At 36.7% G+C, this 27,737-nt stretch overlaps 1 protein-coding gene across 2 annotated transcripts in view; it reads left to right on the plus strand.

Moving 5' to 3' along the window:
* The window catches only part of COL3A1 (collagen type III alpha 1 chain), a 40,148-nt gene extending 12,698 nt beyond the window's left edge, over window positions 1–27,450 (plus strand). Inside the window, exons 5-51 of one of the 2 annotated variants that reach the window (XM_008508902.2) lie at window positions 216–296; window positions 2,086–2,139; window positions 2,621–2,674; window positions 3,468–3,521; window positions 4,151–4,204; window positions 4,372–4,425; window positions 5,050–5,103; window positions 5,757–5,801; window positions 5,938–5,991; window positions 6,443–6,487; window positions 7,061–7,114; window positions 7,530–7,628; window positions 8,173–8,217; window positions 8,375–8,473; window positions 8,675–8,728; window positions 8,851–8,958; window positions 9,168–9,221; window positions 9,832–9,930; window positions 10,243–10,296; window positions 10,457–10,555; window positions 10,885–10,938; window positions 11,063–11,116; window positions 11,684–11,737; window positions 12,320–12,373; window positions 12,706–12,750; window positions 13,319–13,417; window positions 13,505–13,612; window positions 13,871–13,924; window positions 15,450–15,503; window positions 15,593–15,646; window positions 16,533–16,586; window positions 17,190–17,297; window positions 17,751–17,804; window positions 18,078–18,131; window positions 18,332–18,493; window positions 18,616–18,723; window positions 19,688–19,795; window positions 20,469–20,522; window positions 20,610–20,717; window positions 21,188–21,241; window positions 21,596–21,703; window positions 22,002–22,055; window positions 22,153–22,260; window positions 23,128–23,425; window positions 24,752–24,939; window positions 25,335–25,577; window positions 26,329–27,450. In XM_008508902.2, the coding sequence (XP_008507124.1) occupies window positions 216–296; window positions 2,086–2,139; window positions 2,621–2,674; window positions 3,468–3,521; window positions 4,151–4,204; window positions 4,372–4,425; window positions 5,050–5,103; window positions 5,757–5,801; window positions 5,938–5,991; window positions 6,443–6,487; window positions 7,061–7,114; window positions 7,530–7,628; window positions 8,173–8,217; window positions 8,375–8,473; window positions 8,675–8,728; window positions 8,851–8,958; window positions 9,168–9,221; window positions 9,832–9,930; window positions 10,243–10,296; window positions 10,457–10,555; window positions 10,885–10,938; window positions 11,063–11,116; window positions 11,684–11,737; window positions 12,320–12,373; window positions 12,706–12,750; window positions 13,319–13,417; window positions 13,505–13,612; window positions 13,871–13,924; window positions 15,450–15,503; window positions 15,593–15,646; window positions 16,533–16,586; window positions 17,190–17,297; window positions 17,751–17,804; window positions 18,078–18,131; window positions 18,332–18,493; window positions 18,616–18,723; window positions 19,688–19,795; window positions 20,469–20,522; window positions 20,610–20,717; window positions 21,188–21,241; window positions 21,596–21,703; window positions 22,002–22,055; window positions 22,153–22,260; window positions 23,128–23,425; window positions 24,752–24,939; window positions 25,335–25,577; window positions 26,329–26,475 (3,954 nt within the window). In that variant the 3' untranslated portion in view covers window positions 26,476–27,450. The remainder of the gene's footprint in view (window positions 1–215; window positions 297–2,085; window positions 2,140–2,620; window positions 2,675–3,467; window positions 3,522–4,150; window positions 4,205–4,371; window positions 4,426–5,049; window positions 5,104–5,756; window positions 5,802–5,937; window positions 5,992–6,442; window positions 6,488–7,060; window positions 7,115–7,529; window positions 7,629–8,172; window positions 8,218–8,374; window positions 8,474–8,674; window positions 8,729–8,850; window positions 8,959–9,167; window positions 9,222–9,831; window positions 9,931–10,242; window positions 10,297–10,456; window positions 10,556–10,884; window positions 10,939–11,062; window positions 11,117–11,683; window positions 11,738–12,319; window positions 12,374–12,705; window positions 12,751–13,318; window positions 13,418–13,504; window positions 13,613–13,870; window positions 13,925–15,449; window positions 15,504–15,592; window positions 15,647–16,532; window positions 16,587–17,189; window positions 17,298–17,750; window positions 17,805–18,077; window positions 18,132–18,331; window positions 18,494–18,615; window positions 18,724–19,687; window positions 19,796–20,468; window positions 20,523–20,609; window positions 20,718–21,187; window positions 21,242–21,595; window positions 21,704–22,001; window positions 22,056–22,152; window positions 22,261–23,127; window positions 23,426–24,751; window positions 24,940–25,334; window positions 25,578–26,328) is intronic. The other variant, XM_070580400.1, reaches the window with a different exon arrangement.
* Window positions 27,451–27,737: the final 287 nt, after the last annotated feature.

The raw sequence follows: 27,737 nt of genomic DNA on the forward strand, positions 1-27,737 counted from the left end.
CATTACATAAGTATTTCTGTAGGTTATCTAACATCTAAAGCTAGAGAGTGACAGAACAAGCAAGGTGACTAAATAGTATATACTACACCCTCTGGCATGCAGAAACTTTCTATCAGTGAATAGTAGATGTTGCATGTACTTCTTCTAAATGCTTTTGAAAAGAACTATGGTCTATATACCAATATGATCATATCTATCTGGTCTCTTTGCTACAGAACTATTCTCCCCAATATGAGTCATATGATGTCAAGGCTGGAGTAGCAGGAGGAGGACTCGCAGGCTACCCGGGGCCAGTTGTATGTACAAGTGTTTCTCAGCATTTTAGAACATTATTCAGCCTTCCAGTTGGCGAAATTTCAAATGGTGGTTCTTCTGTTAATCCAGTATTACTACAGAATTGTACAAACTAGGTTTTCCTCTAGTAAGGCTGGGAAATAAAATGGTAGCATTATCATGATCCTTCTATCCTAACTCATTTTTCCTCACCGCCTCTCATTTCATGCCTGTTTGCCACTCTTTCCTTATACACCTTATACACCTATACAGGGGCCCACCTGCCTTCATGCTTAGGTCTCACACTCATATATTTCCTAATTTAACCAAATTTTACTTTTCACTTCCACTTTTCCTCTTTCTCATCCAAGTTGTTCAGAATCTTCTTTTAATGTATTTTCATTCATTAAATGCTACCTTCTAGATGACAACCTGAGTGATAAATGCCCAATATCACCATACATCTCACCTCAAATCCTGAAATCAAATACAAATATTTCCGGAATTCATCAAGTCTTTAAGTTCTTCTACTGTAAATGATAGCTATTTTCATTGTACCTGAAGGGTTTTCCTCAATGTAAATGACCTAGAGTTTTCATAGAAGAAAATAGCAAAAAGAATATTGAAACCTGGGCACATGTGCATGATGCATGGTCCCCTGTAAAAGACCCTTGCTGTAGACAGCCTCTCGGGAGAAGCTACACTAGGGGAGGCTCTCATTTCACTGCCAGTAACAGGTACGTAAGTGTAAATGGAGCATGATGCTGATTCTCGGGGATTAGGGAGGATTGCTGCCCGATTATTGGACTCCATATTAGTGACTTGTAAAACTAGAGAGGACAAAATTTTAGCCACTAGGTCCAAATGACCAGTTAAAAAAAGACCCTTCAATTTGGTATAAAGTAAATTATATAAAGAGAATTTTATAAATCTTTAAAGTTTTGAGTTATGACTTTTTTGTATCTTTCAAAGCCAGAAGGAAAATTATATTAATTACGTAAACATCTGGTCTTACTCAGCTACACTCACATTATGAATCCTATTTTTCAATCAAAAACCTGAAAAAAACCTAAACATGCTCCTAAAAAACACACTTAAACTAAAAAAGTCACTACTTATTAACATGCCAGAAAAGAGGTTACAAGAGAAAATTTAATTACAAATTGTAGTTTTATAAACTTATTACCAGTATTTAGAAATAGCATGCTACAAAACTGAAGGGTTTCTAGTTTAACCTATATTTCTGAACAATGACAAATAATTGATTATAATTCTAATTCAGCATTGTCCCATGTATGATGATTCTCATATGCACATCTAAATCTTCATGTCAATGTAACTCAGTGACATAGCTGAGAACTTTGGTGTTGATTTATAGCATTTTTAGAAACTAGGATTTATAGTATGTGGATAAATATTTTTCCTCAGTGAGTTTGGCTGCCAGACAAAAAAACACTTCTTCACCAGTACCAGTATCATCCTAACATTGCAGAGATTCTCATAACATTTTACATGGACTTTTCCAGATTTTGAATCCCCTTTTGGGAAGAAATACTGAAAAAATATAAGACTTACCAATAATTTTTATTGATTCTGTGGGAATTTCATTTAGAGTGATATTTTTGTAATGGGATCCTCACTGTAGATCTAATAAGATCAATCATATCCATGAATAGTTACCACATTTTGACATATGTTCCCATTTTTTAGAGATGTCCGTATCATTCCTAAACAGAGACATCTCTATGATGCCTGGATAAAGTGTATTTCAGTGCACTTGTTTTGTATTTACCCTTTAAATTTGCATTCTAGGGTCCCCCCGGCCCTCCTGGCCCCCCTGGCGCATCTGGTCATCCTGGCTCCCCTGTAAGTACAGCCATGAAATACATATATAGTGGTGTTTTCTTCTTCGTGCATGTTATATAAGTCAGGATAATACAGATCCTGCTATAATTTAGCCATTCCAGTGTGCATGATCCCAATTAAGTAGAGAAGTCACAACCAAGAAACTATCATTCCTTCAAAAATGTTGGAATTTCATATTTAATTCCTTTCCACCAACAACTATTAGCAATTAAAATCTTGGTAAAATTAAACCACATGTTTAATTTGCCTTTAATATGGCTTCAAATTCGAAACAATTCAGTTTCAGTGGAATGAAGTGGATGGAATGGAATAAATTAACTTTATTCTGATCTGAAAAATTTTGGTTTCAGTCTTTATAAATTGGAATAAAATCCACTGACTACATTCACAAATCCTGATTTCATACTGTCTTCAAGTTGTAAAGGGATCCTATGAAGATTAAGTCACTTAAAAAATATGTACATGTTATTCTATCCACTAGGGTTCTCCAGGATACCAAGGTCCCCCTGGTGAACCTGGGCAAGCTGGTCCTGCAGTAAGTAACAATTATATCTATATTTAATAAATTGACAATTCTATATAGAAACCACCTTCATTTTCTTAAACTTTATCATAGCTCCCTACAAAGAATATATTAAACTTATGCTTACATTTAAAATTTATGTAGTATTTTTATAATAGCTTAACTGGTTTTGTACTGGTTGCAAGGATCTTTGGGAGTCTTTTCATGATTTAGATATCTTGGATACTTACTATTCAATCTAGGAATTCCCTGGCTGATTAGCCATCACAACAGTCCATTTCCTGGTGTGGATACAAACCCTCTATCTTAAACAGGGATTTAGTTTTCCTGTAGTCCCTTAGTTCACCTTTATATCTACTCTACTGATATAGAATTTTTGAAACTTAATATAGTAGAAATAAACATAATCTAATAGAGTCGTCCAGAAGAATATGCTGTGTAAATAGAGAAGTAAGGGGAAGTTAGTTTAATTTAATATTTCAAAATATTTGGAAATACTTATATATTTAAAAATTCAATATCTCAAAAACTGTAGAAGTACATTTGGGTGTATAAATACACACATGTGATATAAAATACAGGTACATTATACTTTTGATTTTCATTAAAAATAAGTTGAATAAACAGTAAAAGCTGAGATAATATAGGTATAATATTAACTCAATATGTCATTTTCATGATGAGAAATATTGAGAATATTTTCTAAAAGGAAGTTCCTTCCAGGAATCCACATAATATGTAATAATAAATTGATTATAACAGAAAAATCTACAGATATATTTGTTTTTTATTTCCTTATTTTCAGGGCCCTCCAGGACCTCCTGGTGCTATAGGTCCATCTGGTCCTGCCGGAAAAGATGTAAGTTTTTAAGGATTGAGTGGGGATATGGCAAAATTTAACTTGGAATATTCTGAATAGCATATACCATATGTCAGAATCTCAGAAGGAAAACCTCACTCAAAAAATTTTGATAATGACATCTTAGCGGATATTAATCTTTGAATATCTAAACAGTATTTACATATATCATTTATTGAATTCTAAACTAACAGAACCCCTAAAGTCAAGAAGATTCATCCAGTGAATAAATCACTTACTGGGAGGAGAAATGTCTCTTCTCTCTGCCTCTTGCAATGAAAAAATTGATATCAGTACTTTATGAATTTCAAAACTTATAAACACTTTTAATATTATGCTATTCTTTCTTTCCCATTTAATTTCCAATGGCAAATTCTTATCACTGGATTGAGAGATAGTCACAATATTTCAGTGACGAGAGAAGCCTGCATTGTTCATACATTTATATTGAGATGGGAGAAGCCCTCCTCACTCCTTCTATTAAGAAAGCTGATCTGACAACTGTATGTTTAGCCCAATCATTTTCATGAGGCCTTGAGGAGAAAAATGCAAAGTTATCAGTTTGCTGATTGGCTACAATGTGTTTTCTCCTGCACAAGCACCTATGTATTGTTTATTTCCCCACCTAGGGAGAATCAGGACGACCCGGACGACCTGGAGAGAGAGGATTGCCTGGACCTCCAGTAAGTCTTCAGTATCCAATGAATTAATTGCAGTAATCACAATGATCTTAGCCTGAAATTTATTATACAATTAAATTGAATTAAACTTAAAAATAGAAGGCATTTTACTAGTGGATTGTGATTCTATGTGAAGGTTCATTAATATCTTTTCTTTTCATTGGTTTTAGGGTATCAAAGGTCCGGCTGGCATACCTGGATTCCCTGGTATGAAAGGACACAGAGTAAGTAGAGTTTCTAAACGGACTATAAGCTGGTCCCTTTGTGTTTACTTGTCTAACTTGTCTAACCAAAATTGATTCTGACAACTAATTTATTTGATTTTTTAAAAAGTCTATCAATTTTATTTGCTAACCAAACTAGTTATTTTACACAAAGTAATTATGCCAGTTTTAAGTGTACAGAAAGGCTTGCAAAAGAATAATTTAATTTTCTTATCACCGCTGTCAAAAAAGAATAAAAATGTATTATTGAGAGCTATGTTATTCATTGATTTAGTCAATACGATTTATAGATTGAATCAAGCAATTTTATTCCATGCAAAACATAGGTAGATTTAACCAACTGAGCCAAAAATCTGTCAATTTGCTAGAAATAAAATCTATGAAATTGATATTTACTATGCCACATTAAGGCAATTTCCTAATTGGACTAAATTGTACATCCTAATTAGTTCCGATTCTTTACTATAAAATCAATGTCAAATGTCTTCAATCCATTTAAAAGAACTTTGTATTAAGTTACTGTTGAAAATATTGATATGTGGTAAAAGCTAGTTAGAAAAATTTCAATGTAATGTTTTCAATCATTCTGGATTATGAACAGGTTTTAAAACTTTTACTTCCTAGGGCTTTGATGGACGAAACGGAGAAAAGGGTGAAACCGGTGCTCCTGGATTAAAGGTGAATCACAACAAAGTCATACTTTCATAAGTAAATTTATTTAAATGTTATAGTTGTATTTATGATTCATATTTTGGAGTTTAGCTTTTCCCGAAATTCACCTGAATTTTGCATTTTAGGAGCTAAATAACAGAAACTAATTAAGATGTTCTAGTAAAGTTTCCCTGAAAGCTGATAACTTGGACTGCCTACATTAGAAATGATGGCGCACCCCTGAGGAACTCATTGATTACTTCTGTTTACTTCTCAAAATTTTTTTTAATTTTATTTTTCCTTTTTCTCCCCAAAGCCCCCCAGTACCTAGTTGTATATTTTTAGTTGTGGGTCCTTCTAGTTGTGGCATGTGGGACGCCACCTCAGCATGGCCTGATGAGCAGTGCCATGTCCCCGCACAGGATCCAAACCAGCCAAACCCTGGGCCTCCCAAGGAGATCACACGAACTTAACCACTCAGCCACGGGGCCGGCCTCAATCCTCACATTTTTAAAATGCAAAAATTGAGATTTATGGCAAATAAAATGCTAATAGAAACTTGATATTGTTAAAATGCATATCTTTTTCTTAGGTTCCATAAAATTTTTCATAATATGGAGTGTTTAATAAATTATAAATTTCTCTGGTACAAAATGGTAACATATTTTATACATTTCTAGGGTGAAAATGGTCTTCCAGGTGAAAATGGAGCTCCTGGACCCATGGTAATTATGTTTCTCGTATAATTTTCAGTTTTACTGTTAACCTCCATCTAACCCAAAATTCGCCTTGCTTCCTCAGCAACTGTTTTTCCACGTATCAAGTTCACAGTAAAACCATACTTCTGATTTTATTCTCTAGGGTCCTAGGGGGGCTCCTGGTGAAAGAGGACGACCTGGACTTCCGGGAGCCGCAGTGAGTACTGTTGCTGACCTTGTGCAATTACAGATAAGTGTCTCAGCCAGGTCTTCAGGCTGTGACAATCTGCGGGAAAATTTCTTTTCTATGAAATTGCATTTAAAGTCACCTCCATAAAATTTTAGCCATAATTCTAGGGAAACAAGTAAGAGTTTTTTAGTTATTATCTCTGTTGAGGATTTTGTTTTTTTAGTGTTAACTTTGCATATGGTATTAGAGCCATTATTTCACATTCAGTTCTGTAAAACAGAGAATCCAATTCTTCTACATGAGATCATTGCTGTATATCTCAGAATTTTAACAATTTGACTAAAAATATATAGTTAGTAGGCAGATTTTAATGTACTTGTGGAAAAGTCATCAATTGAGTCAGAATTTTAGTCAAAATATTACTTATAACCAGCCTTTTAGAATTAAGAAGATACTTGAGACAAACTTCTCTTTTTAGGGGTCTCGAGGTAATGATGGTGCTCGAGGAAGCGATGGACAGCCGGTAAGAAACTTCTCATCTAACCCTGATTTGCTTCAAGTTAATGAGAAATTATAGATTGTGGAATATTGGAATAATATGGATTGTAGACCCCAAACTCAACATTGTTCATAAACCTCTGATTCAAACTGACACTAAGCCCATAAACAAATCTAAAAACACTAAACCCATGAACAAAATTCCGATACTTTTTGTTATACTTTGGCCAGTTGCTACCATCTGTATGGTGACACTCTCAGTTAATAGCCAGTATTGGATATGACAATTAAGAGTCCTGCAAAATAGATAACCTGTTCCCTCTATTTTATAAATGAGAGCTCAGCGCTGCATAACCTGCACAGTCACAGAATCGTGGCAGAAGTGGGGTGAGGGGCTCCAAATTTTCTAACTTTAGACTTCACTCTCTTTTTATTTTATCACATTGTTTCTCCACATAATATTCGTCTATGAATCAATAATATTTTTATCTGCATAATTGTCTTCTGTACTGAGTATGTGCTCACGTGTTATTTACTAGTAGTGTTAGCTTTCATTTACTTGATGATGAGCTCTTGAAATTGTACTTCATTTTTTCAGGGACCCCCTGGTCCCCCTGGAACTGCAGGATTCCCCGGTTCCCCTGGTGCTAAGGTAAATAAGTATTTCTATAGAAGAATATAAATATAGCTTGGAGACAACAGAAAATCCTTGGATTGTTTCTTGAATATGACTTTTTTTTACAACTCAAGTGGATATCTTTTATCTACTTAGATCTTTAAAGCCCTCTTCTTGATTCCAAAAGGAGTGTTATTCCAGACATTCAACTATCCTAATACCTCTTCCGATGCCTTTCTCTTTTCCCAGTCTCTTTTGGGGAAACAGAGATAACACAGTCACACACATAGTTGCCATTTTTCTCTGCCTTTATGATTAATGATTCCTTCATAGAGTATATATTCATACTACTCCAGCCTTTGGGAGACAGATTTAAACAAGGCTGAAGGGTAAACTGGCTAAAAGATTAGAATTGGCAAGGGAAACTGACTACATAGAGTTTATCCCTTAGGGTGAAGTTGGACCTGCGGGATCTCCTGGTTCAAGTGGTGCCCCAGGACAAAGAGGTGAACCTGGACCTCAGGGAAATGCTGGTGCTCCAGGTCCTCCTGTAAGTAGCAAATATGGCCTTTGAGAGAGGGAGAGTGGTGCTACACTCATTTCATGAAAGCATATGTTTTAATGTTGCTATCAATTAAAATTATTTTTTGAAAACAAATGTTGCTTAGTGCTTTGCAGTGACTCTACTGTAATAAATACAGTACTAAAAAGGTAGTTTTTGAGGTTTGCATTCTTCTAGAATTTATGAATTTTTTGTTTATATGACAGAGTAAAGGATAGATAATAATCTGATACTTCAAAGAATGTGCCCCAAACTAATCACCAATCAGAAAAATTCAAAGAAAAAACAAGACCAAAACCTCTTCTATTTATTTTTATTTAATAATCTAGACCATGTGCATATTATCTCTAATTTATTCAGATAATGATTTTTTTTGCCTACCTTTTATGTGTATGCTATAGTCGGAAGAATTATCTAATCTCTCTCTATAAAGCACAACACCCCCCAATAACTTTATTTTGCAAATATATAAACAACTTCAAACATATGTACACTATTTGCATTATTATTAATATTTTTTTTTCCCCTCTAGGGCCCTCCTGGGGCTAGTGGTAGTCCTGGTGGTAAAGGTGAAATGGTAAGACACCCCCACCTCTCACCCTCTTCTCATCCACACATACATTATTGACTTCCTTTGCATTTTGCGTAACAATACATTTGCAATGTTTTAAGCTAGCTATTCAGAAAGAAAAGTTCAAGGTTGACTAATGTTAGTCTTCTTGGGTTGTTCTTAGGGTCCCGCTGGCATTCCTGGAGCTCCTGGACTGATAGGAGCCCGGGGTCCTCCAGGACCATCTGGTGCTAATGGTGCTCCTGGACAGCGAGGGCCTGCGGTAAGTTGCCTATTTTTCCTTTTTTGCCAGAAAGGTGGGGCTTAATTCTCACAACAAAAATATGAATAACAGGGTTTTTCTTCTTGTTCAGTTGAATTTATGTTGATTTCACTGTGGTGTTATAATTGAATCAAGTGTTACTGGTGATGATTCTGTTAGTCTATTCTCCCTGTTTTTAAGCCAAGATTTTGTTTCATTTAGGGTGAGCCTGGTAAGAATGGTGCCAAAGGAGAGCCAGGAGCACGTGGTGAACGCGTAAGTATTACCTCAATGGATTTGGTTATTTCTTAGAGAAATGCAATCTAATTAGAAAGTAAATAGGTAAAAATTTTGCAACCAAATTCAGTCATTACTCTTTTATGAACATCGTTTCTTAGGGTGAAGCTGGTTCTCCAGGTATTCCAGGAGCTAAGGGTGAAGATGGCAAAGATGGTTCGCCTGGAGAACCTGGTGCAAATGGACTTCCAGGAGCTGCAGGAGAAAGGGTACGTTTTCCATGGGCATCTAAAAAGCAAACAACGCTATAATCTACATAGAACTAGACCTTCAGGGTGAGGCATGGTTTTTCTTGAGTACTCAATCCCAAATATCATTTTGAAGCACTTAAAACATGAGCCTATTTCTTTTGCCTCTCAAGAATTATGAAAAAGTTTTAATGCTTTGGACTGAAATATTTACCTTTCACTATTTCCAGGGTGCGCCTGGATTCCGAGGACCTGCTGGACCAAATGGCCTTCCAGGAGAAAAGGTAGATAACTGTAGTTTCTGTCTTCATAAATGCTAGTGCTACAAATATATATATCCTTCTCTACAGTTTCCCATTAACTGAAACCTAAATGTCTGAAAGAAATATATTGGAGTTTTAAAAAAATAATAATTCCCAATGTAAAATAATGATGCCAACCCCTGCTCAGCCATTTTCCTAGCTTTGTAACTAAAGCTAGTCACTTAAACTTCATAAGAATGCTTTAACTTATTTGTTAATTGGGAATTATTTATCTCAACATCGTTTGCAAGAATAAGATAAACAAATTCTTGAAAGTCCTTTGAAAACACTAATGTGCTGTATAGATATGATCTCACGTCATCAAAGATATTTAACTTTATATGCACAGAAATATATTAAGCCCACTAAATATTGCTTTTTTAAGCATGTGATAGTCATCAGAGTTGCTTCAAAATGTTTCCAACAAGATAATGCAAGCTAATAGACAACTGATTTTATACAGAGTACGTCAGCAACATACCAACTCTCTCTCAGAGAACAAAGGATGTTCTCTAGTTGTAACATAAATATGCTCAATGTCTAGGTCAGTGAAGGCTCTTTTACATATTTGTTGACTTATTTCACCTCTTAGGGTGCCCCTGGAGACCGCGGTAGTCCAGGCCCCGCAGGGCCCAGAGGAGCTGCTGGAGAACCTGGCCGAGACGGTGTCCCTGGAGGCCCAGGAATTAGGGTACAGAGAAACACTTGTTTGATTGACACTGTCATTTAGGAAGAAGCAAGGCGAGTGGAGAAGGATCAAAGACAACTCAAATCAGACTACATACTTTATAGGCTCAAAACAAAGCAAAATTATTTTAAGAAAACAGGCTAGGATTGATTGAGGAAGAGCAGAATATAGAACACTTAACTAAGACACTTGATATACAGAAAAAAATGTGTGCGAATGTGTAAGTGGAAATCTCAAAATTTTACAGATAGATCTATGTTTTTTTTTTTTTAAAATGATCATTTTTAAATCACCTGGCTAATTTCTTTAATTTAGGGTGTTCCTGGGAGCCCAGGAGGACCAGGCAGCGATGGGAAACCAGGACCTCCAGTATGTACATATTTAACATTTCATTTTACAAGTCCAGTGAATAATGGAATGCATAGTTTGGTCTAGCCTTGATATATATTGTATAGTCTTGATATGCGTATTCTATATCTTTATCAAATATTTGTCAAACCTCTGTTAATGTAATGTTTTTTCTCATTAGGGAAGCCAAGGAGAAAGTGGTCGACCAGGTCCTCCAGGCCCATCTGGCCCCCGAGGTCAGCCTGGTGTCATGGGTTTCCCTGGTCCTAAAGGAAATGATGTGAGTTCCTCCCTTCATTTTTCAACAAATATTTGACAGAAGGCCTTTACCCCCCATCTGGAAGTGCAGAGAGGGCCAAAACTTGATCTCCATTTCAAAGCATGGAAGAGTATATGAAAATCCAAATACCATGTGAGAAGGGAGCTAAAATATGTTTTTGTAGTAAAAACTTTTTTGGGAAAGAATGATGATATTTATGGGAATCTAGTTCTAGAAAGTAGTTTATGTTTGTACTTATGTATGGAGGAGGCATATCAAAAGACTGAGGGAACAATATGGTGAGTGATTTTCTTTCGAGAATTAGTAAATATTGGTCACTTCTGCTTTAGGGTGCTCCTGGCAAGAATGGAGAACGAGGTGGCCCTGGAGGTCCTGGCCCTCCGGTATGTAGCTTTCATCAGCTTACATCCAGCTTTCTAATAGAGGCATTTATCTCCAACCCCATGACTTCTCTCTGTTATTTTTATTAACTCTGCTTCTCTGTTTTTCTTTTTTTTTTTTTTTAAGGGTCCTGCTGGAAAGAACGGTGAAACTGGACCTCAGGGTCCCCCAGGACCTACGGTAAGTTTACTCACATAAATTAGAGATGGAAGTGGGTGGCAGTGGGACAGGGGAAAGACTTTGGGAATTATATAATCTCTACCACTATGTCATTATAGTTCATGAAAGCATTTACAAAGCTTGCTTACTTACTTAGCTCACTAAATGCTGACTGGGTAAAGTTTATATTATACATATCTCCTTTGCCTCACTTCCACAGGCCAGACTCTGTCCTCCTTTGCACTGTTACTTTTTTTTTTTTTGAGGAAGATTAGCCCTGATCTAACATCTGCTGCCAATCCTCCTCTTTTTGCTGAGGAAGACTGGCCCTGAGCTAACATCAGTGCCCATCTTCCTCTGCTTTATATGTGGGACGCCTACCACAACATGGCTTGCCAAGCAGTGCCATGTCCGCACCTGGGATCGAAACCGGCGAACCCCATACACACTTAACCACTGCACCACTGGGCCAGCCCCATACACTGTTACTTTTTATATTAAGCAATCACATGCTGAAATGAAAACTGTGTGGACTAAATATGAAAGGATATTTTATAATGGAGCATCTTATTGTATTTTTCTACATAGGGGCCATCTGGTGACAAAGGAGATGCAGGACTCCCTGGTCCACAAGGATTACAAGTAAGAACTTGTTATTTAAATGTCATTGAGCACCTGCTTTTACCAGAGAACAAAGTACTTCCCTTTGATACCTGTATTTGTTGAGTTAACTTGTCAGTTAATTTTTTTTTGTCAGTCAATTTTTTTTGTGACACCAATAGATTACAGCTCATCGTAAGCTTAAAATTTGTGGGTCTGTCTTCTACTTTGACATAAAATGACAGACAATGTTAAGGCATAACTTCCATATCTATTCCAGAATGAGTGCATTAATAATTAAAAACAAATAATTAAGCTTACGTAATTCTATACTTTATACTTGTTTCCATTATAATTTAAATCCAGAAAGCTACATCCATCTCACCACACTCATCAATTCATATTTATATGCAGCAACAGAGAGAATAGAGGGAGATGAATAGATTTGTAAGGTATGAATATCACATCTCTGTCATTAGATTTTGAGAGCCACAAATTTTCCACCCTTAAAAAGACCACTTAAGCCATTATTTGAATACTTTGCAGAAACATGTTTACTTATGAGGAGGTTTTCAGTAAGCAATGTTTGAAGTAATTATACAATACAAATATGGTTCTTTGTAGGGCTTGCCTGGCACGAGCGGTCCTCCAGGAGAAAATGGAAAACCTGGTGAACCAGTAAGTTGCATGCCATTTTTTCAAAACTCAGAAACCAAAAGAATAAGCAGTAATCTTTCATCAGTTATTAACTTTTGCATTTTCTCATGCCAAAGTATCTGAGTTTTCACATTTAGTTTTGAAATAGTTATAACAAAACAAAGAAAAATATTCCATTGTAACTATTACATAGAAAGTTTGAATTTTGCCATAAAATAAAAGGAACTAAAGAAAGAGTACATAACTCAAGAATTAACAAATTGTACAGTGTGCAAGTTCACATGTATACCTTGCTTATATTTATATAACATGTATTGTGACGTAGGCCTAACCATACAATGCTGATCTCATAGGGTCCAAAGGGTGAAGCCGGCTCACCAGGAATTCCAGGAGGCAAGGTAAATATTTCCATTTATTTTCTAATTTCTTCAGCATGTTATAGAGCAATTGATTAGTGACACACTTTTAGTATACCAAACCAAAATGCTCTTTTTTTTTAGAAGCACAACATTCCAAATGTTTGGTGAACACACTTAGGGTAACTTGAGATATTTCCAATACATTAAATTTGCTTCATCTGGAAAATCAAATTCTCTGACATTAGTAAATACCATACAATTGCCTATGGGCCTGAAATTTCAAAAGAAAAATCTTTCCAGTATATTGATTCTATATAGGAAAACTGTTTTAGTAGAAGAACTATAAAAACTCACCCTTGTGAATAAAATAATAATAGTTTTGGAGCTAGCTCTTTAGACCAGGGGTCAGTTTCCTTGTTTAGATTCTTTTTAAGTTTCCAGTTCTCATTCAGTTGATCAAAATTTTTTTATAATTTTAAAAATTTCCAAATTGTTAAGAAAATATAAGAATCTAGTGGTCTGCATCAAAATAATACAACTTAGGATGTTTTTGATTTGTATTTAGCATTCGCTTTTCTAACAGAGATACCACATTTTGCTACTATAGGGTGATTCTGGTGCCCCAGGTGAACGTGGACCTCCTGGAGCAGCAGGGCCGCCCGGACTTAGAGGTGGAGCTGGTCCCCCTGGTCCCGAAGGAGGAAAGGTAACTCCAAATAATTCAATTGACCTAGATTTTACAAAATGCATTCCGTCTTTTTCTCGTGACCTACTATTTCTCCTTTAATTTCAGGGCCCTGCTGGTGCCCCTGGGCCACCTGGTGCTGCTGGTACTCCTGGTCTGCAAGGGATGCCTGGAGAAAGAGGAGGTCCTGGAGGCCCCGGCGTAAAGGGTGACAAGGTACTAACTTATTTTCTGTTATTTATGTAATAAAACAGACCTTTGTAGTTAAAGGAAAGCAACATTGCTGGAAAGTGATCTATTTTTAAACTTAATGTTACCATTTTCTAGTAAGCGAAGTTTGAGATGTGTTCCTACAGCAACCATTAATCAGAACACCCGCTATTCATCACACCAAGTCTTGAGGGTTGCTCCTGTTCTTAGCAGACTTTCATTGAAGAGACTTCTACTCTGATGACGCTGGCTTTTATTTGACAGGGTGAACCAGGCAGTGCAGGTGCTGACGGTGCTCCAGGGAAAGATGGTCCAAGGGTGAGTACTCGCCATCGGCAGAAACAGGACTTACCTGTATGTGATATGGAATAGTCCCATACCTCAACTTCTATTTTTCCCAAAACTCCTCACAAGTTAGACCATACTTTGCCACCGTCTGGGCATTAAGAAGGGCCAAATGGCTTGACTGTTAAAATTTCTGATTTATATCTATCACTACCTGGTAGTTCAATAGTGACCTGAGAATGGAAAAATCTCAAAAGTATGATAAAGGTTACCAGCTAAAGTCATAATAAGTCTCTAAAATCCAAGATAATCAATACTACTCGTGAAGAAATTTTTGATTTTAAAAAACACTGTAATTCTATGGTGCATTCATACGTGGAATACTACTGAGCAATAAAAAGGCGTGAACTATTGGTACATGCACCATCTCATACATCTTATACAAACCTCCAGGATATCATGCTGAATGAAGACAAGTCAAACTCCAAAGGATACATAATGCATGACTCCATTCATGTAACATTCGTGAAATAACATAATTGTAGAGATGAATAACAGCTTTGTGGTTACCAGGAGTTAGGAATGAGGGAGAGGGAGATGGCTGTAACTAGAAAGAGGTGGCAAAGGGAGTCTTATGGTGATTGTACATTTGAGTATCTTGATTATGGTGGTGGCCATTAAAGGCCGCATGTGATAAAATTGTTTAGAGCTACATACATGCATACCCACATACGAGTGCATGTACAACTGGCGAACCCTGAATAAGCTCTGGATTGTACCCATGTCAGTTTCTTGGCTTTGATATTTTGCTATAATCGTGTAAGATGTAACATTGAGGGAGGCGGGGAGAAAGGTGCACAGTATTTCCCTGTATATTCTTTTGCAACCTTCTGTGAGTCTATAACTATTTCAAAATAAAAGTATACAAAAAAGTTACAGTCAATTCTCTTCACTTTGGCAAACATCTTCTGGCTATGACTATAGCAAATAAACATAACTAAGCCATTATGTAGATATTATATTTACTGCAGTTGCCTTAAAGAAATTTATAAATACTTCGCTTTTGACAGACCAAATGGGTAGCCATCATCCAGTTAAAAAAAAAACACCTAATATTTTATTTATATAATATAAGTAAAACTTTAATATTTGGAAATGTCAATTTGAAAACTTTAGTATGTATAATGATACTTTGAGTAGTTAAATGAAACATTCTGAATTATCAAGCAGTTGAGTAAGGCAATGTACTTTAATTTTTAAAATGTGTTACTCTGAGATCTCATACCACATCTTATTTTCTTCTGCCATAGAAAGAAAGATGAGTCAATAAATTGCCACTGAATCTTGCAGTCCTTTGGTATCATGTCCATAGAATCTTGTGTTGATTAAGCTCTGTAGTATTTACACACTGAGGGAAGAGCATATCATTCAAGCCATAAAACAAATCATATTCTTTAGTTTTTAGATGAATGGTATGTCTATATACTCTCTGTGTGATTAGTAGGAAAAATGGTGCTTTTTATCTTCAAAGTTAAAAATGTATTTCTGTTTTCTTTAGGGTCCTACTGGTCCCATTGGTCCCCCTGGCCCAGCTGGTCAGCCTGGAGATAAGGTAACACGTAACACTTTTCAGAAACAAAAAGAAACTGTCCTTGGCTTTTTGGATGCAGGGCAATGTTATTATTTTTTCTCTTTTTTAAGGGTGAAGGTGGTGCTCCTGGACTTCCGGGTATAGCTGGTCCTCGTGGTGGCCCTGTGAGTGTTAAAGACATTTCAACATACTTTTTAACCCCACACAGGCAGCAACTACTCATGCTTCCCCCTTTAGCAATTCTGCCTAGGTGCTGAGTCTCAACAGTGGGATTCTGTCTTTAGCAATCACGACATGCAGGGCAAGTTAAAGTTCTTAAATCTAAAATTCACAGGAAACAGTTTAAAATCATGCCTTCTTTCCTAAATAATTCTGGAAAAAATATAAAAATTGCACAAGTAATATACACTTGTAAATGAGTTCTTAAACCTGTAGATCTTTGCCTGAGGCTCCTTCTAGATATAAAATTCCCCACTGCAGGATGCGTGAAGGAGAGATATACAGTCATGCACCGCATAACAATGGGGATATCTTCTGAGAAATGTGTCATTAGGCAATTTCATCATTGCGCAAACATAGAGTGCACTTACACAAACCTGGATGGTATGGCCTACTACACATCTGGGCTCTATGGTACTAATCTTAGGGGACCACTGTCATATATGTGCTCTTTGACCAAAACATTGTTTTGTGGCACATGACTGTATAGTAAATGTTTTTAATTTATTAATTAATTGATTAATTTCTCAACCCTTTTACCATATTATTAAATCTTTACATTTTTAGAAGTTATACAACTAAATGTGTTAAACACTTCAAAATTCTCAAATTATTTTTCTTGTAAATAATATCACAGTCAGAGGCAGAAGGAATCAATGATTCTGGTGTTGTCCACTCCTAATTTCCTTAAGAAATGGAAACATCTTTAGAGATTAAACTATGTTAGTTAGCTTCCAGCTTAAAGGCAAGATAAGATAATATCAAGGATGATGTATGCTCCCTATGGGAAGATGTCTTCACTGGGGCCAACGAGGGTATTTTTCACTTCAGGGGGAGCGAGGTGAAGTTGGGCCTCCAGGACCTGCTGGCTTCCCTGGTGCTCCTGTAAGTATGAACACTAAAACATACACGTCACACAGCCTAGAATCAGGAACTCGCTGAAAAATAGCAGAAGTATAAGTCAAGTCTGGATTCTAGCCCTGCCTCAGCCATTCATTCTCTATAGGGTCATTTTATCCCTATTCCTTTTTTTTTTACTTTATTTCTATTCTTGCTCTTTAGAAAAGGGAGACAAAAACACCTGTCTCGCCTTTATGCTATGGTAATGAAGTAACAACACCCAAGATTTAAGAGCACTCTGAGAATTTTAAAAGAGTTTCCATTGTAGGATGAAACTAATTAAAATTAGCTCTAAGCCCCGTCTTTCTCAAATGAATTTACTGGTGCTCACTTTCAAATGCACAATCCTTGGAGAGACATTCTCCTTTATGACAAATAATGTACATCTTAATGCTTTCTTGATCATTTTCTTTTGTCGTGGGAATATTTTGATTGACTTTGTTTTGCTATTTCTTCAGAGAGCCTTCTTCTCCGATTCCCTCTCAATATCTCTCTACCTGAAGAATTCTATTTTCTGAAGCAATGAAATGCTAAGCCAAGTGTTGTGAAGGATGTCAGCTCACAGTCTGTTGTTCTTTCTGGGTGTAGGGACAGAACGGTGAGCCTGGTGCTAAAGGAGAAAGAGGCGCTCCTGGAGAGAAAGGTGAAGGAGGCGCCCCTGGAATCGCAGGACCTCCTGGAGGCTCTGGGCCTGCTGTAAGTTTTCTCTTTCCCTAAGCCTGCCAATGGACAGCATGTGGGTTTATCAGTAATTTCATATTTCACACTGAGAGAGCTGGTCACGGTGACGAGAGGACAGTCTTCATGGGAATATAGTTCCGAGTTTGAAGCTTGGCTGCAACAGTCTACATATGACCTTAATCAAGTTACTTTACCTTCATAGAATTACTGGGTTTTGGCTTTTGAGGCTTTTTTGCTGTAGGTTGTCGTTTCTGTTGTCATTTTTTTCATCTTTATTAAGATACAATCAAAATATAACGTTGTATAAGTTTAAGGTACACAACATAATGATTTGACATATGTATATATTGAAAATGATTATCACAATAAGTAGAGTTACTGTTTTTCAAAGGCTTACTGCTTCTCCCAAATTTTGATTTTGGTGCTATTCTTATAAGCCATTTCCATTTCCACCTTCATTCCATATAGGGTCCCCCTGGTCCCCAGGGAGTCAAAGGTGAACGTGGCAGTCCTGGTGGTCCTGTAAGTATTGATCCTCTTAACTCTTATTGAAAAGTATGAATTAATATCAATCTGTATAAAAACTGCTTTGAAAGCACTAGATCCCTAAGGACAGTATAAAGATTTTAATCATCATACATGACTTATATGTAAGTTCCAAGAGGAAAAACAAGCCATAAGTGACCCCAGGGTAGAATGTGAATCCTACCACATTTCTTATACTTTATATTTGTTTTCAGTGGCTATTTATTCTACTTAACTATTGAAATTCAAAAATATGTTATCATTTCACAGGGTGCTGCTGGCTTCCCTGGTGCTCGTGGTCTTCCTGGTCCTCCTGGTAGTAATGTAAGTCCTTTTTAAAGTATTTTTCCACCATATATTCCATAAGAAGCATTCATATATGCATAGGATGAGAAACTTATCCATTGCTGCTTTTCTTTGTGTTAAATCTCATATGAAATTATTTGAATACAAGCAAAAAAAAAAGAGGAAAGAAAAATTCATTTTCATTACAAAATACTCAAATTTCAAGCATTTCTTTGTAGGGTAACCCAGGCCCCCCAGGCCCCAGTGGTGCTCCAGGCAAAGATGGGCCCGCAGGTCCACCTGGTAGCAGTGGTTCTCCTGGCAGCCCTGGGGTGTCTGGACCGAAAGGTGATGCTGGCCAACCAGGTGAGAAGGGATCACCCGGCCCCCAGGGCCCTCCGGTGAGTGAGTGGCTTCATTACTCTATTGATTGACAATACTCTTTTATTTTTAATCATAAATTCAGTACAGGAGAACATAGTCACCTAAAGAAGAGCTAAGGCTTCATTCTCTCTCACAACAGGGAGTTCCAGGCCCATCTGGACTTATAGGAATTACCGGAGCACGGGGTCTTGCAGGACCACCAGGCATGCCAGGTGCTAGGGGAAGTCCTGGCCCACAGGGTGTCAAGGTGAGTGTGGCCGTCTTTCACTGGACTCTTGTTTCCTTTGATAGACTTCAGAGACCACATAACCATATCTAGTATGGTATGAATAAGTTTTCCTGTAACAGACGCAAATTCTTGATATTTTCAAATTTTCAGGAAGCATGCATATTATTAAAAGGATGTTGAACACAAAAACAATGCACATCATAGACCAGCCTTGAACATAAACACAAATAAATTTATGTCACAGAAAAATATCTTGCCATCTCAAATACCTCTGGTTAGGAAACTTATGAGCATTCTTTAGCTTGTTGACTGTTAGCCTTGAAGAGGGAAATAATGTCAGCTAATAGACCTTTGAAAGCCTTTAATTGATACCAATTATCCATCAACTCTATTCGTTTTGCACTCTTGATTTTCTTTCACTAATATTGCTATGACATCCTAGTGCTTAGGGTCTTAAATATCCATTTAGCCAATGGGGTAATAAAATTCTGTTTTATTAGGGCTCACATTTTGACACTTTGAGCACCTCTCTTTCAACAAAATGTCATATAATATTGTAATGAAATTAAAATATAGCATTGAAGTGTATTCAAATGATATGAACATATCTAGTAAATGTATATGAGCCAAATGTTCATTGTAACCTAATTCTAATGGTCACCCTAAACCTATAGTTTCATGATGGCTTATCATTTTTTTTTACAATAGCCATGTCTATTTATACATCTCATATTAGAATGCATTCTGAATATGATAATTAATGTGATAACTCAGCCCTTTGGGATCCAGAGTCACTGGGCAAGTTGGAAAACACAAGAAGCTTGCTTCCTCAGAGCTTTTCTCTCATGTTGGGGATAGTTTTAGGAACAAATTCAATAGAAATTGAATAAAACAAGGTTTTTCTCTGGGAAATAAAGACATCTGATAACATCATATTAATTGATCTCTTAAGTTAAAATGCTTTTTATTTGTTTGTACACAGGGTGAAAGTGGGAAACCAGGAGCTCCTGGCCACAATGGAGAACGTGGTCCTCCTGGACCTCAGGGTCTGCCTGGTCTGGCTGGTACAGCTGGTGAACCTGGAAGAGATGTAAGTACTAGTTCTCAGGAAATGTCCAGTCAACCAGGTAATACTTGATAATTTATTTAAGCAAGGGTCAAATTGGACCTTAATGTCTACGAGTGTAAATACTGTCACATGCCAGAGTTCTCCTTCCTGCTCTATAACAGATGTTCTTTCTATTACAACTTACACTAGCCTCAACTATTCACGTTTGTTAGTATTTACCCAATGATTGATCGTTAGTGGAGAAGAATATGGTCTCTCGCTAAATAAAGAAATAAGTTGGGGGTAAGGAGAGCCCCAATTTACAACATTCCTTCTGGGTGAAAATGTTCTGCATGTTATCTGTGATTAGCTTTTTCTTACATTGTAAATTTCCATTATCAGCGTAAATTACTGTCTGTCAAACTTTTATTTATTATCTCTCCTGTAAAGATCCTTTTTAGACTTTTTTCCCCTAACTAATTCTCCCTCTTTCACCCCATGAAATTTTAGTACCACAGATACACTGCGTATCAGTTAAGGTATTTTGATCCTTTGAAGGGCCACACCCGTTGTAATATCTAAGATTTTTCACTCCCAAGAACTAATATTTATCCTCTTTAGGAGGATATTGCTCCCATTGAGAATGCACGGCTTAGATGGTATTTAAATAGTTCCAAAGAATTTTATTTCTTTTCTCCTTTTTTTTTTTAATCAGGGAAACCCTGGATCAGATGGCCTGCCAGGCCGAGATGGAGCTCCTGGTGGCAAGGTATAAAAACACGTGTACAATAGGTTTGTGTAATTAAAGCCATAACTGCTGATCATATTTATTTTGGATCTGTGAATTTTTCCACAGGGTGATCGTGGTGAAAATGGCTCTCCTGGTGCCCCTGGTGCTCCTGGTCATCCAGGCCCACCTGGTCCTGTGGGTCCAGCTGGAAAGAATGGTGACAGAGGAGAAAGTGTGAGTTCTAATAAGCACCATCTTTCTTTACTTGTCTATTTTCCTCAGTAAAGAGATCGGCAGGCAGAAGATTGAATGTCATATCTGCTAATTGAAAGATCCACTATCATTTGTTTTACAGTTTTCACGCTAGTCATTCCTTAGGCAAGTGTGGTAATAAAGTTATGTGTGACATTTCTGGCAGTAGTCAACGAAGAATTCATTACTAAAATTCAAAACAGTGTTGACTAAACCGAATGTATATTCCCTGGGTAAATGCAAGGCTGAATTAATAGGACTTTCTCAGCTTTCCTGCTCAGACCTCCTGGGAAAGATATTTACAGGACTTTGAAGGAGAAAATGATACTCACTTTCAATAACTATGCATACTATTATTCCATTACAATGAAATTATCAACTTTTAAATAAAACAAAATTATATCAATAAATAAGCAATTCCGTGTGTGTCTGTTCGTTTGTTTTTATTTTAGGGCCCTGCTGGTCCTGCTGGTGCCCCAGGTCCTGCTGGTGCCCGAGGTGCTCCTGTAAGTCTTTTTTTAAAACTCATTCTGCAGTGTAGGGAATATTCTATTTTCTGGCATGTTTAGGACAAGGGGATGACAAAATACATAACTATGGAGCAGAATTTAAATTTTCCTTTGATGATATAGAAAGCAATTCAAAATCCAAAAGTTCTTTTGGGCTAAGGATATACACATGGGGTTCCATGCAATTATCAGTCCAAAATCAAAACAACCACAAGAACAATCTTTATTGTTCCATGTATGCAGTGTCTGTTAATGGGATTTCTAATAGAATGTCATACGATGGACTTGTTATAAATTCTATTTTGTTTTTCCAATGTGTATATGACCTTAATTTGAAATGTGTTTGTAAAGGGTCCCCAAGGCCCACGTGGTGACAAGGGTGAAACTGGTGAACGTGGTTCTACTGGCATCAAAGGACATCGAGGATTCCCTGGTAGTCCAGGTAGCCCAGGCTCTCCGGTAAGTGCATCCATTTTGTTAGAAAACCCCCTTTAATGTGTTTTAGCTGATGAAATAGGCAACTTCTAGAGACCCATAGTAGACAAATGTTCATCTCCAAAAGTATATGCTAAAAGAGATGAGAAATGGATCCAAGGGCTTATTTGAAATAGCAGTTGGCATGAGACAATGGGGAGAGTAAAGGAAAAGGAGATCAAATTTCGCCCTGCTCCCCATGTTTCTTGATCTGATCATGAAGGTACACTTTTCCAAATGTGTTCAAAGTCTTCACTCATATTCACCCTGCCTTTTCTTTCAGGGTCCTGCTGGTCACCAAGGTGCAGTCGGGAGTCCAGGACCTGCAGGCCCCAGAGTAAGTGCCACAGAAAGATATTGGGAGGTCCATATTTTTTAAGTGTTTGCACTGTCAGAAGGAATTCCAGCATTGTGATATTATGATAATTTTTTAGGGACCTGCTGGACCCAGTGGGCCCCCTGGCAAAGACGGAACACTTGGACATCCAGGTCCCATTGGACCACCAGGGCCTCGAGGTAACAGAGGTGAAAGAGGATCTGAGGTAAGACATCACTCATAAATATGTATATTTAATTTGCTATAATCTTCACATTTTCAGAAACACTTTACAACATTTTAAAACTGAGGTAGTGAGTTAAACACAATGCTTTCACCCAACTTGATTTAGAAAATGAGCAATGACTTTAAGACATTCTCCACCATATTAAGACTTTCTCCATCACTCTATAACAACAGGGAGAAAAAAGCCTTTTTTACAGTTTGATCAGATAACAGTTATATCAGAATAAAGACATAAGCCCAGTTAACCAAATGAACTCTGCCGGTGCTGATCTCACGCTAGAGATCTCCCTCTTATGGGAATCATAATGCTTTGAAAGTAAGTGGTACATTCTGCTTAGACAGTTTCTGTGATTCCTATTCTGCTATTGATACCAACATTCCTAATTCCTTTCTATCCCACACTTTTAAGGTAAATGGAATAAAAATTATTATTCCCACAAGTTACTCATATGGGGATTGAAACACAAAGAAGTTAAGTAACTAGCCCAAAGACATAAAATTAGTGACAAATCTGGGATCAGAATCTAGGCTTCCTGATAGTATTCCCTTTGTCGTGTCAGCATTAGAATTGCTTACATTTATACAGAAGGAAACATGATAGAGTAAAATTTGTGCTCTAACACTACCGATTCTTAAACAGTAGAGCACAATAAATTTAATGATAATGATATAGTTATTACAAATTGGTTATCATTTGACCACAAAGCAACCCAAATAAACCTTTATTAAAATAATTATAGTACACAATGTATTAATTATTTTTAATTCATTTTTGGGGCTAGCAACATATTCTTTCAGTGGAGACCAAACAAGTACACTTCAATGATGTATGTTCTTCCCTTCCTAGGGCTCCCCGGGCCACCCAGGACAACCGGGCCCTCCTGGACCTCCTGGTGCTCCTGGTCCATGCTGTGGTGCTGGGGTTTCTGCCATCTCTGGAGTTATTGGACCTGAAAAATCTGGTGGTTATGCCCCATATTATGGAGATGAACCAATGGATTTCAAAATCAACACTGACGAGATTATGACTTCACTCAAATCAGTCAATGGACAAATAGAAAACCTCATCAGTCCTGATGGTTCTCGCAAAAACCCTGCTCGGAACTGCAGAGACCTGAAATTCTGCCATCCTGAACTCAAAAGTGGTATGCTGGGGAGTCTTTCACACTCATGGCAACAGGATTACAGAGAAAGCTGCTTATATCAGAATTTAGGGAAGAGGAAGCTTTTACAATGAATAGAAAAATTTTTATAGCAGAAATAGTACTTCAAGAATGTTAGTTGAGGGGCGGGCCCCGTGGCCAAGTGGTTAAGTTTGCGCGCTCCGCTGCAGTGGCCCAGGGTTTCGCTGGTTCAGATCCTGGGCGTGGACATGGCACCACTGATCAGGCCATGCTGAGGCAGCGTCCCACATGCCACAACTAGTAGGACACACAACTGGAATGTACAACTATGTAGTGGGGGGATTTGAGGAGAAAAAAGAGAAAGACAAAAAAAAAGAAGCTTGGCAACAGTTGTTAGCTCAGGTGCCAATCTTTAAAAAAAAAACAAGAATATTAGTTGAATTGAAACTGCTTGATATTGTGAGTAAGAAAACATAAATTTTGCAGGTGTACTTAAAACATGACATGAATACCTTCAAGATATTCCAAATGTAAGAAAATTTAAAGACAGTTTTGTAGAAACGCCTATACAAATCATAGGTTGATATGTTTCTGTATATCATCACAAAGTTATTTGAGTGATAAAGAAATGTATATCACTGTGTTTTCAGGATCAAATATATGTAATTTGATGCAGACATAATTTGCAATTTAATTATTGCAATATTTATTTATTCTAATTTAATTTTTGTAACAAATCTAATTATTAAATTTTAGGAAACAATTAATGAAAAATTCCAGAAAATTATATAGAATTATATCGAATATGGTAGTAATGTAAGGGTTTGCAGGTATTGGGTTAATTCTTTCTGAAAGGCAAAATTACTTCAAGCTTTCAAATATCTTGACATGGAAACTTGCCTTTGTTAGGAGTCATTTCTGGAAATTCAAATAGGTGACAATCAGCAATCATAGGGACTTTAGGTTTAGACCTATTGACATAAATCTAGATTAAACGAAGCTTACATTATTAAGCAAAACTACCTTAAATAGATGGTCATCTTTAAAAACAGAGAGATTTCAGTAAATACAATACACCAATCAAAATGTCTTGTCTTAGTTTATCTTCATTGTTCAGTATCAAGATGCTATTTTTACTTCAGTGCTTTCTAATTGTTATAGCTAACTCTTTTACCTCAATAATTTCAATCTAAAAGTTTCTCTATTATGCTATACTATAAAATACAGATACATTAGCGGGCAACATTATGAACGCCTCACTAGGTAAACAAACAATATCATTCTGGTCCAAACATTATTACTGGATTTTATAACCAATTCCCATTGTCCCTTTTTGTGACTATTCAGGAGAATATTGGGTTGATCCTAACCAAGGTTGCAAGCTGGATGCTATTAAAGTATTCTGTAATATGGAGACTGGGGAAACATGCATAAATGCCAGTCCTTCGAATGTTCCACGTAAGAAGTGGTTGACAGATTCTGGTGCTGAGAAGAAACATGTTTGGTTTGGAGAATCTGTGGATGGTGGCTTTCAGGTAAGAGAGGATATACCATTTTTCTAACTTAGTGATCCCTACTTACTTAACTTTTTTGGTTCCTCCCATTTGTTCATCACAAAGCAAAGTTAGTTAATAAATAGAGGAACCCGAATGATTTTGTATATTCGGGTAGCTACTTTTATAACTTGTCTCTCTAGAGCTAAGCTAGATTGAACTATTCTTTGTATACCACCACTTTTGTTTCAATTCTTAAGACTTTTTTTACTCTAACATTATATGATATACATACAATAAAAGCGTATTCACATATAAAATACTCATACATAAAATATATGAACCTCCGCTAGAATGCCCATAGTATACTGCATGAATCCCTGACATAGTGTTGTAACTAAAAATGTTTGATGAGGTTTATTTGTTCCCTATCACAGTTTAGCTATGGCAATCCTGACCTTCCTGAAGATGTCCTTGATGTCCAGCTGGCATTCCTCCGACTTCTCTCCAGTCGGGCCTCCCAGAACATCACGTATCACTGCAAAAACAGCATTGCGTACATGGATCAAGCCAGCGGGAATGTGAAGAAAGCCCTGAAGCTGATGGGGTCAAATGAAGGCGAATTCAAGGCTGAAGGAAACAGCAAATTCGCATACACAGTTCTGGAGGATGGTTGCACTGTAAGTAACAACATTTTTATAAGCATGGATCCTAAAGAGCTTAGCATTTCTAGTTCACTCATGCTAATTATTTTGGAAAGAAGAAATAAAAACAATGAGGGTGAACAAAAGATAGCATTTGGTGTGAGAATAGAATAGAATCGAGCAATGCATGACAGGGAATGTTAAAAAACTACCAAAAATAAATACATATTTTCAACCTCCAGGTGAAAACTAGTTGAAATGAAAGCAATTGAAATTTAAATCCATCATATAAACTTTGTCAGATAATCTGGATGGTTACTATATAGTCTGCATAATAGCCATCATAAAGACTCCAAAATCTCTGCTTTTCTTTTCATTTTAAAGGTTAGCTTTAAATCAATTCCTTGTTGTTACCATTTATGAACAAAAGGAGAATTCACTTCTAATATTAGCAAATTCCATTGTGAGAGACCTATCCACTCCTTAGTAAACAGCTATATACCTGGTAGTAATGACCATTACCAAGGCTTCTGAGAATGCCCTGGCCTATGGCAATCTCCCTGCTGGGTTTACCCTGAGGCCTTTTGAGGCTTTTGGTTAGCAAGATGGTTTATCAACTGGGAGAATTATGGCTTTGAAGTGGACCAGGTCTCAGACATATGGAAGATAACATGGGAAATTGGCAACTCCTCTCCAGCAACTTTTTTTTTAAACTTGGTCAGTCAGAGAAAGTGTCTAAGTAATTGTCATGTCATGATTGCTTACATTTTTCTGCTCTTTTTTACAGAAACACACTGGGGAATGGGGCAAAACAGTCTTCGAATATCGAACACGCAAGGCCGTGAGACTACCTATTGTAGATATTGCTCCCTATGATGTTGGTGGTCCTGATCAAGAATTCGGTGTGGACATTGGCCCTGTTTGCTTTTTATAAACCAAACTCTTATCTGAAACCCCAGCAAAAAGTTTCACACTCCATATGTGTTCCTCTTGTTTTAATTTTGTCAACCAGTACAAGTGACCAACTAAATTCCAGTTATTTATTTCCAAAATTTTTGGAAAAAGTATAATTTGACAAAAAATGATACTTTTTTTCCTGTTCCACCAAATACAGTTCAAATGCTTTTTGTTCTATTTTTTTACCAATTCCAATTTCAAAATGTCTCAATGGTGCTATAATAAATAAACTTCAACACTCTTACAAGAACACTGCGTTACATTCTTTGAATCCTAGCCCATTTGCAGAGCAATGACTATGCTTACCATTAAAAGATTACCTTTCTTTCTGAAACAGTCAAACAGGAAATTAGAAAAGACCTCCCTGTTTCAACTACCTCAACCTGGTGAGAAACACAGATGAATTCTATATATGTCCCAGAAGACAAAAAAAAAAGTATAAATTGGTAAAACATAAATTTCATTGATTTACTTCCTAAAATATTGGTGAAAAAAAAAAAAGAAGGTATAATGTAGTAAAAGAATTTAAAGAAATATTTTAAAAGCCACAATTATTTAAATCTTGGATATCATCCTCTTTTAAAGGTGCTTTTCTCCTTTCTTGTCATTGCTGGTCAAGATTACCAACATTTGGGAAGGCTTTAAAGACACATATTATGGTGCTAATGTACTTTCACTTTTCAAACTCTAGGTCAGAATTGTTGCCTTGCATTCAAAACGTAAATGCACACCATCTGTACATGTCTCCGGTCAAAAAGATTTATTGGCGTGTCACTTCAGGGGACTCTCTCCCTTCATCCTGTAAAAGTCAACAACAACAAAAAACAAATTATGGGGCTTCTTTTGTCATAGTAACACAGAGAATTTGTTGAAATTTAACTTTGTAAGCTTGTATGTGGTTGTTGATCTTTTTTTCTTGCAGACGCCCGTAATAAAATATCATAAGAAAACATTCCTGTTTTTTGTCACTTTTCATAGATTTAACAAATGCATGTCTACATTCAAGAACTCTAGTGATTTTCTTGAAAAAAAGCATATTGAATTCCAACTCTCTAGCTTCATAATGCATAACCTTCAGGAATATGAGATAATATAACCTATGCTCAGAACAGACATAATGCTCAGTGGGGAATCATGCAGATTTTTAGATTATATTTAGTGGAACCCCTGAGGCATATTGAAAACTAAGTGCATTCTATTGGAATAAATCTCTGAAAAATAGTAACATAGCAAATTAGG

The sequence above is a fragment of the Equus przewalskii genome, chromosome 17, assembly GCF_037783145.1.
Source record: "Equus przewalskii isolate Varuska chromosome 17, EquPr2, whole genome shotgun sequence".
In the NCBI taxonomy this organism is placed as follows: domain Eukaryota; kingdom Metazoa; phylum Chordata; class Mammalia; order Perissodactyla; family Equidae; genus Equus; species Equus przewalskii.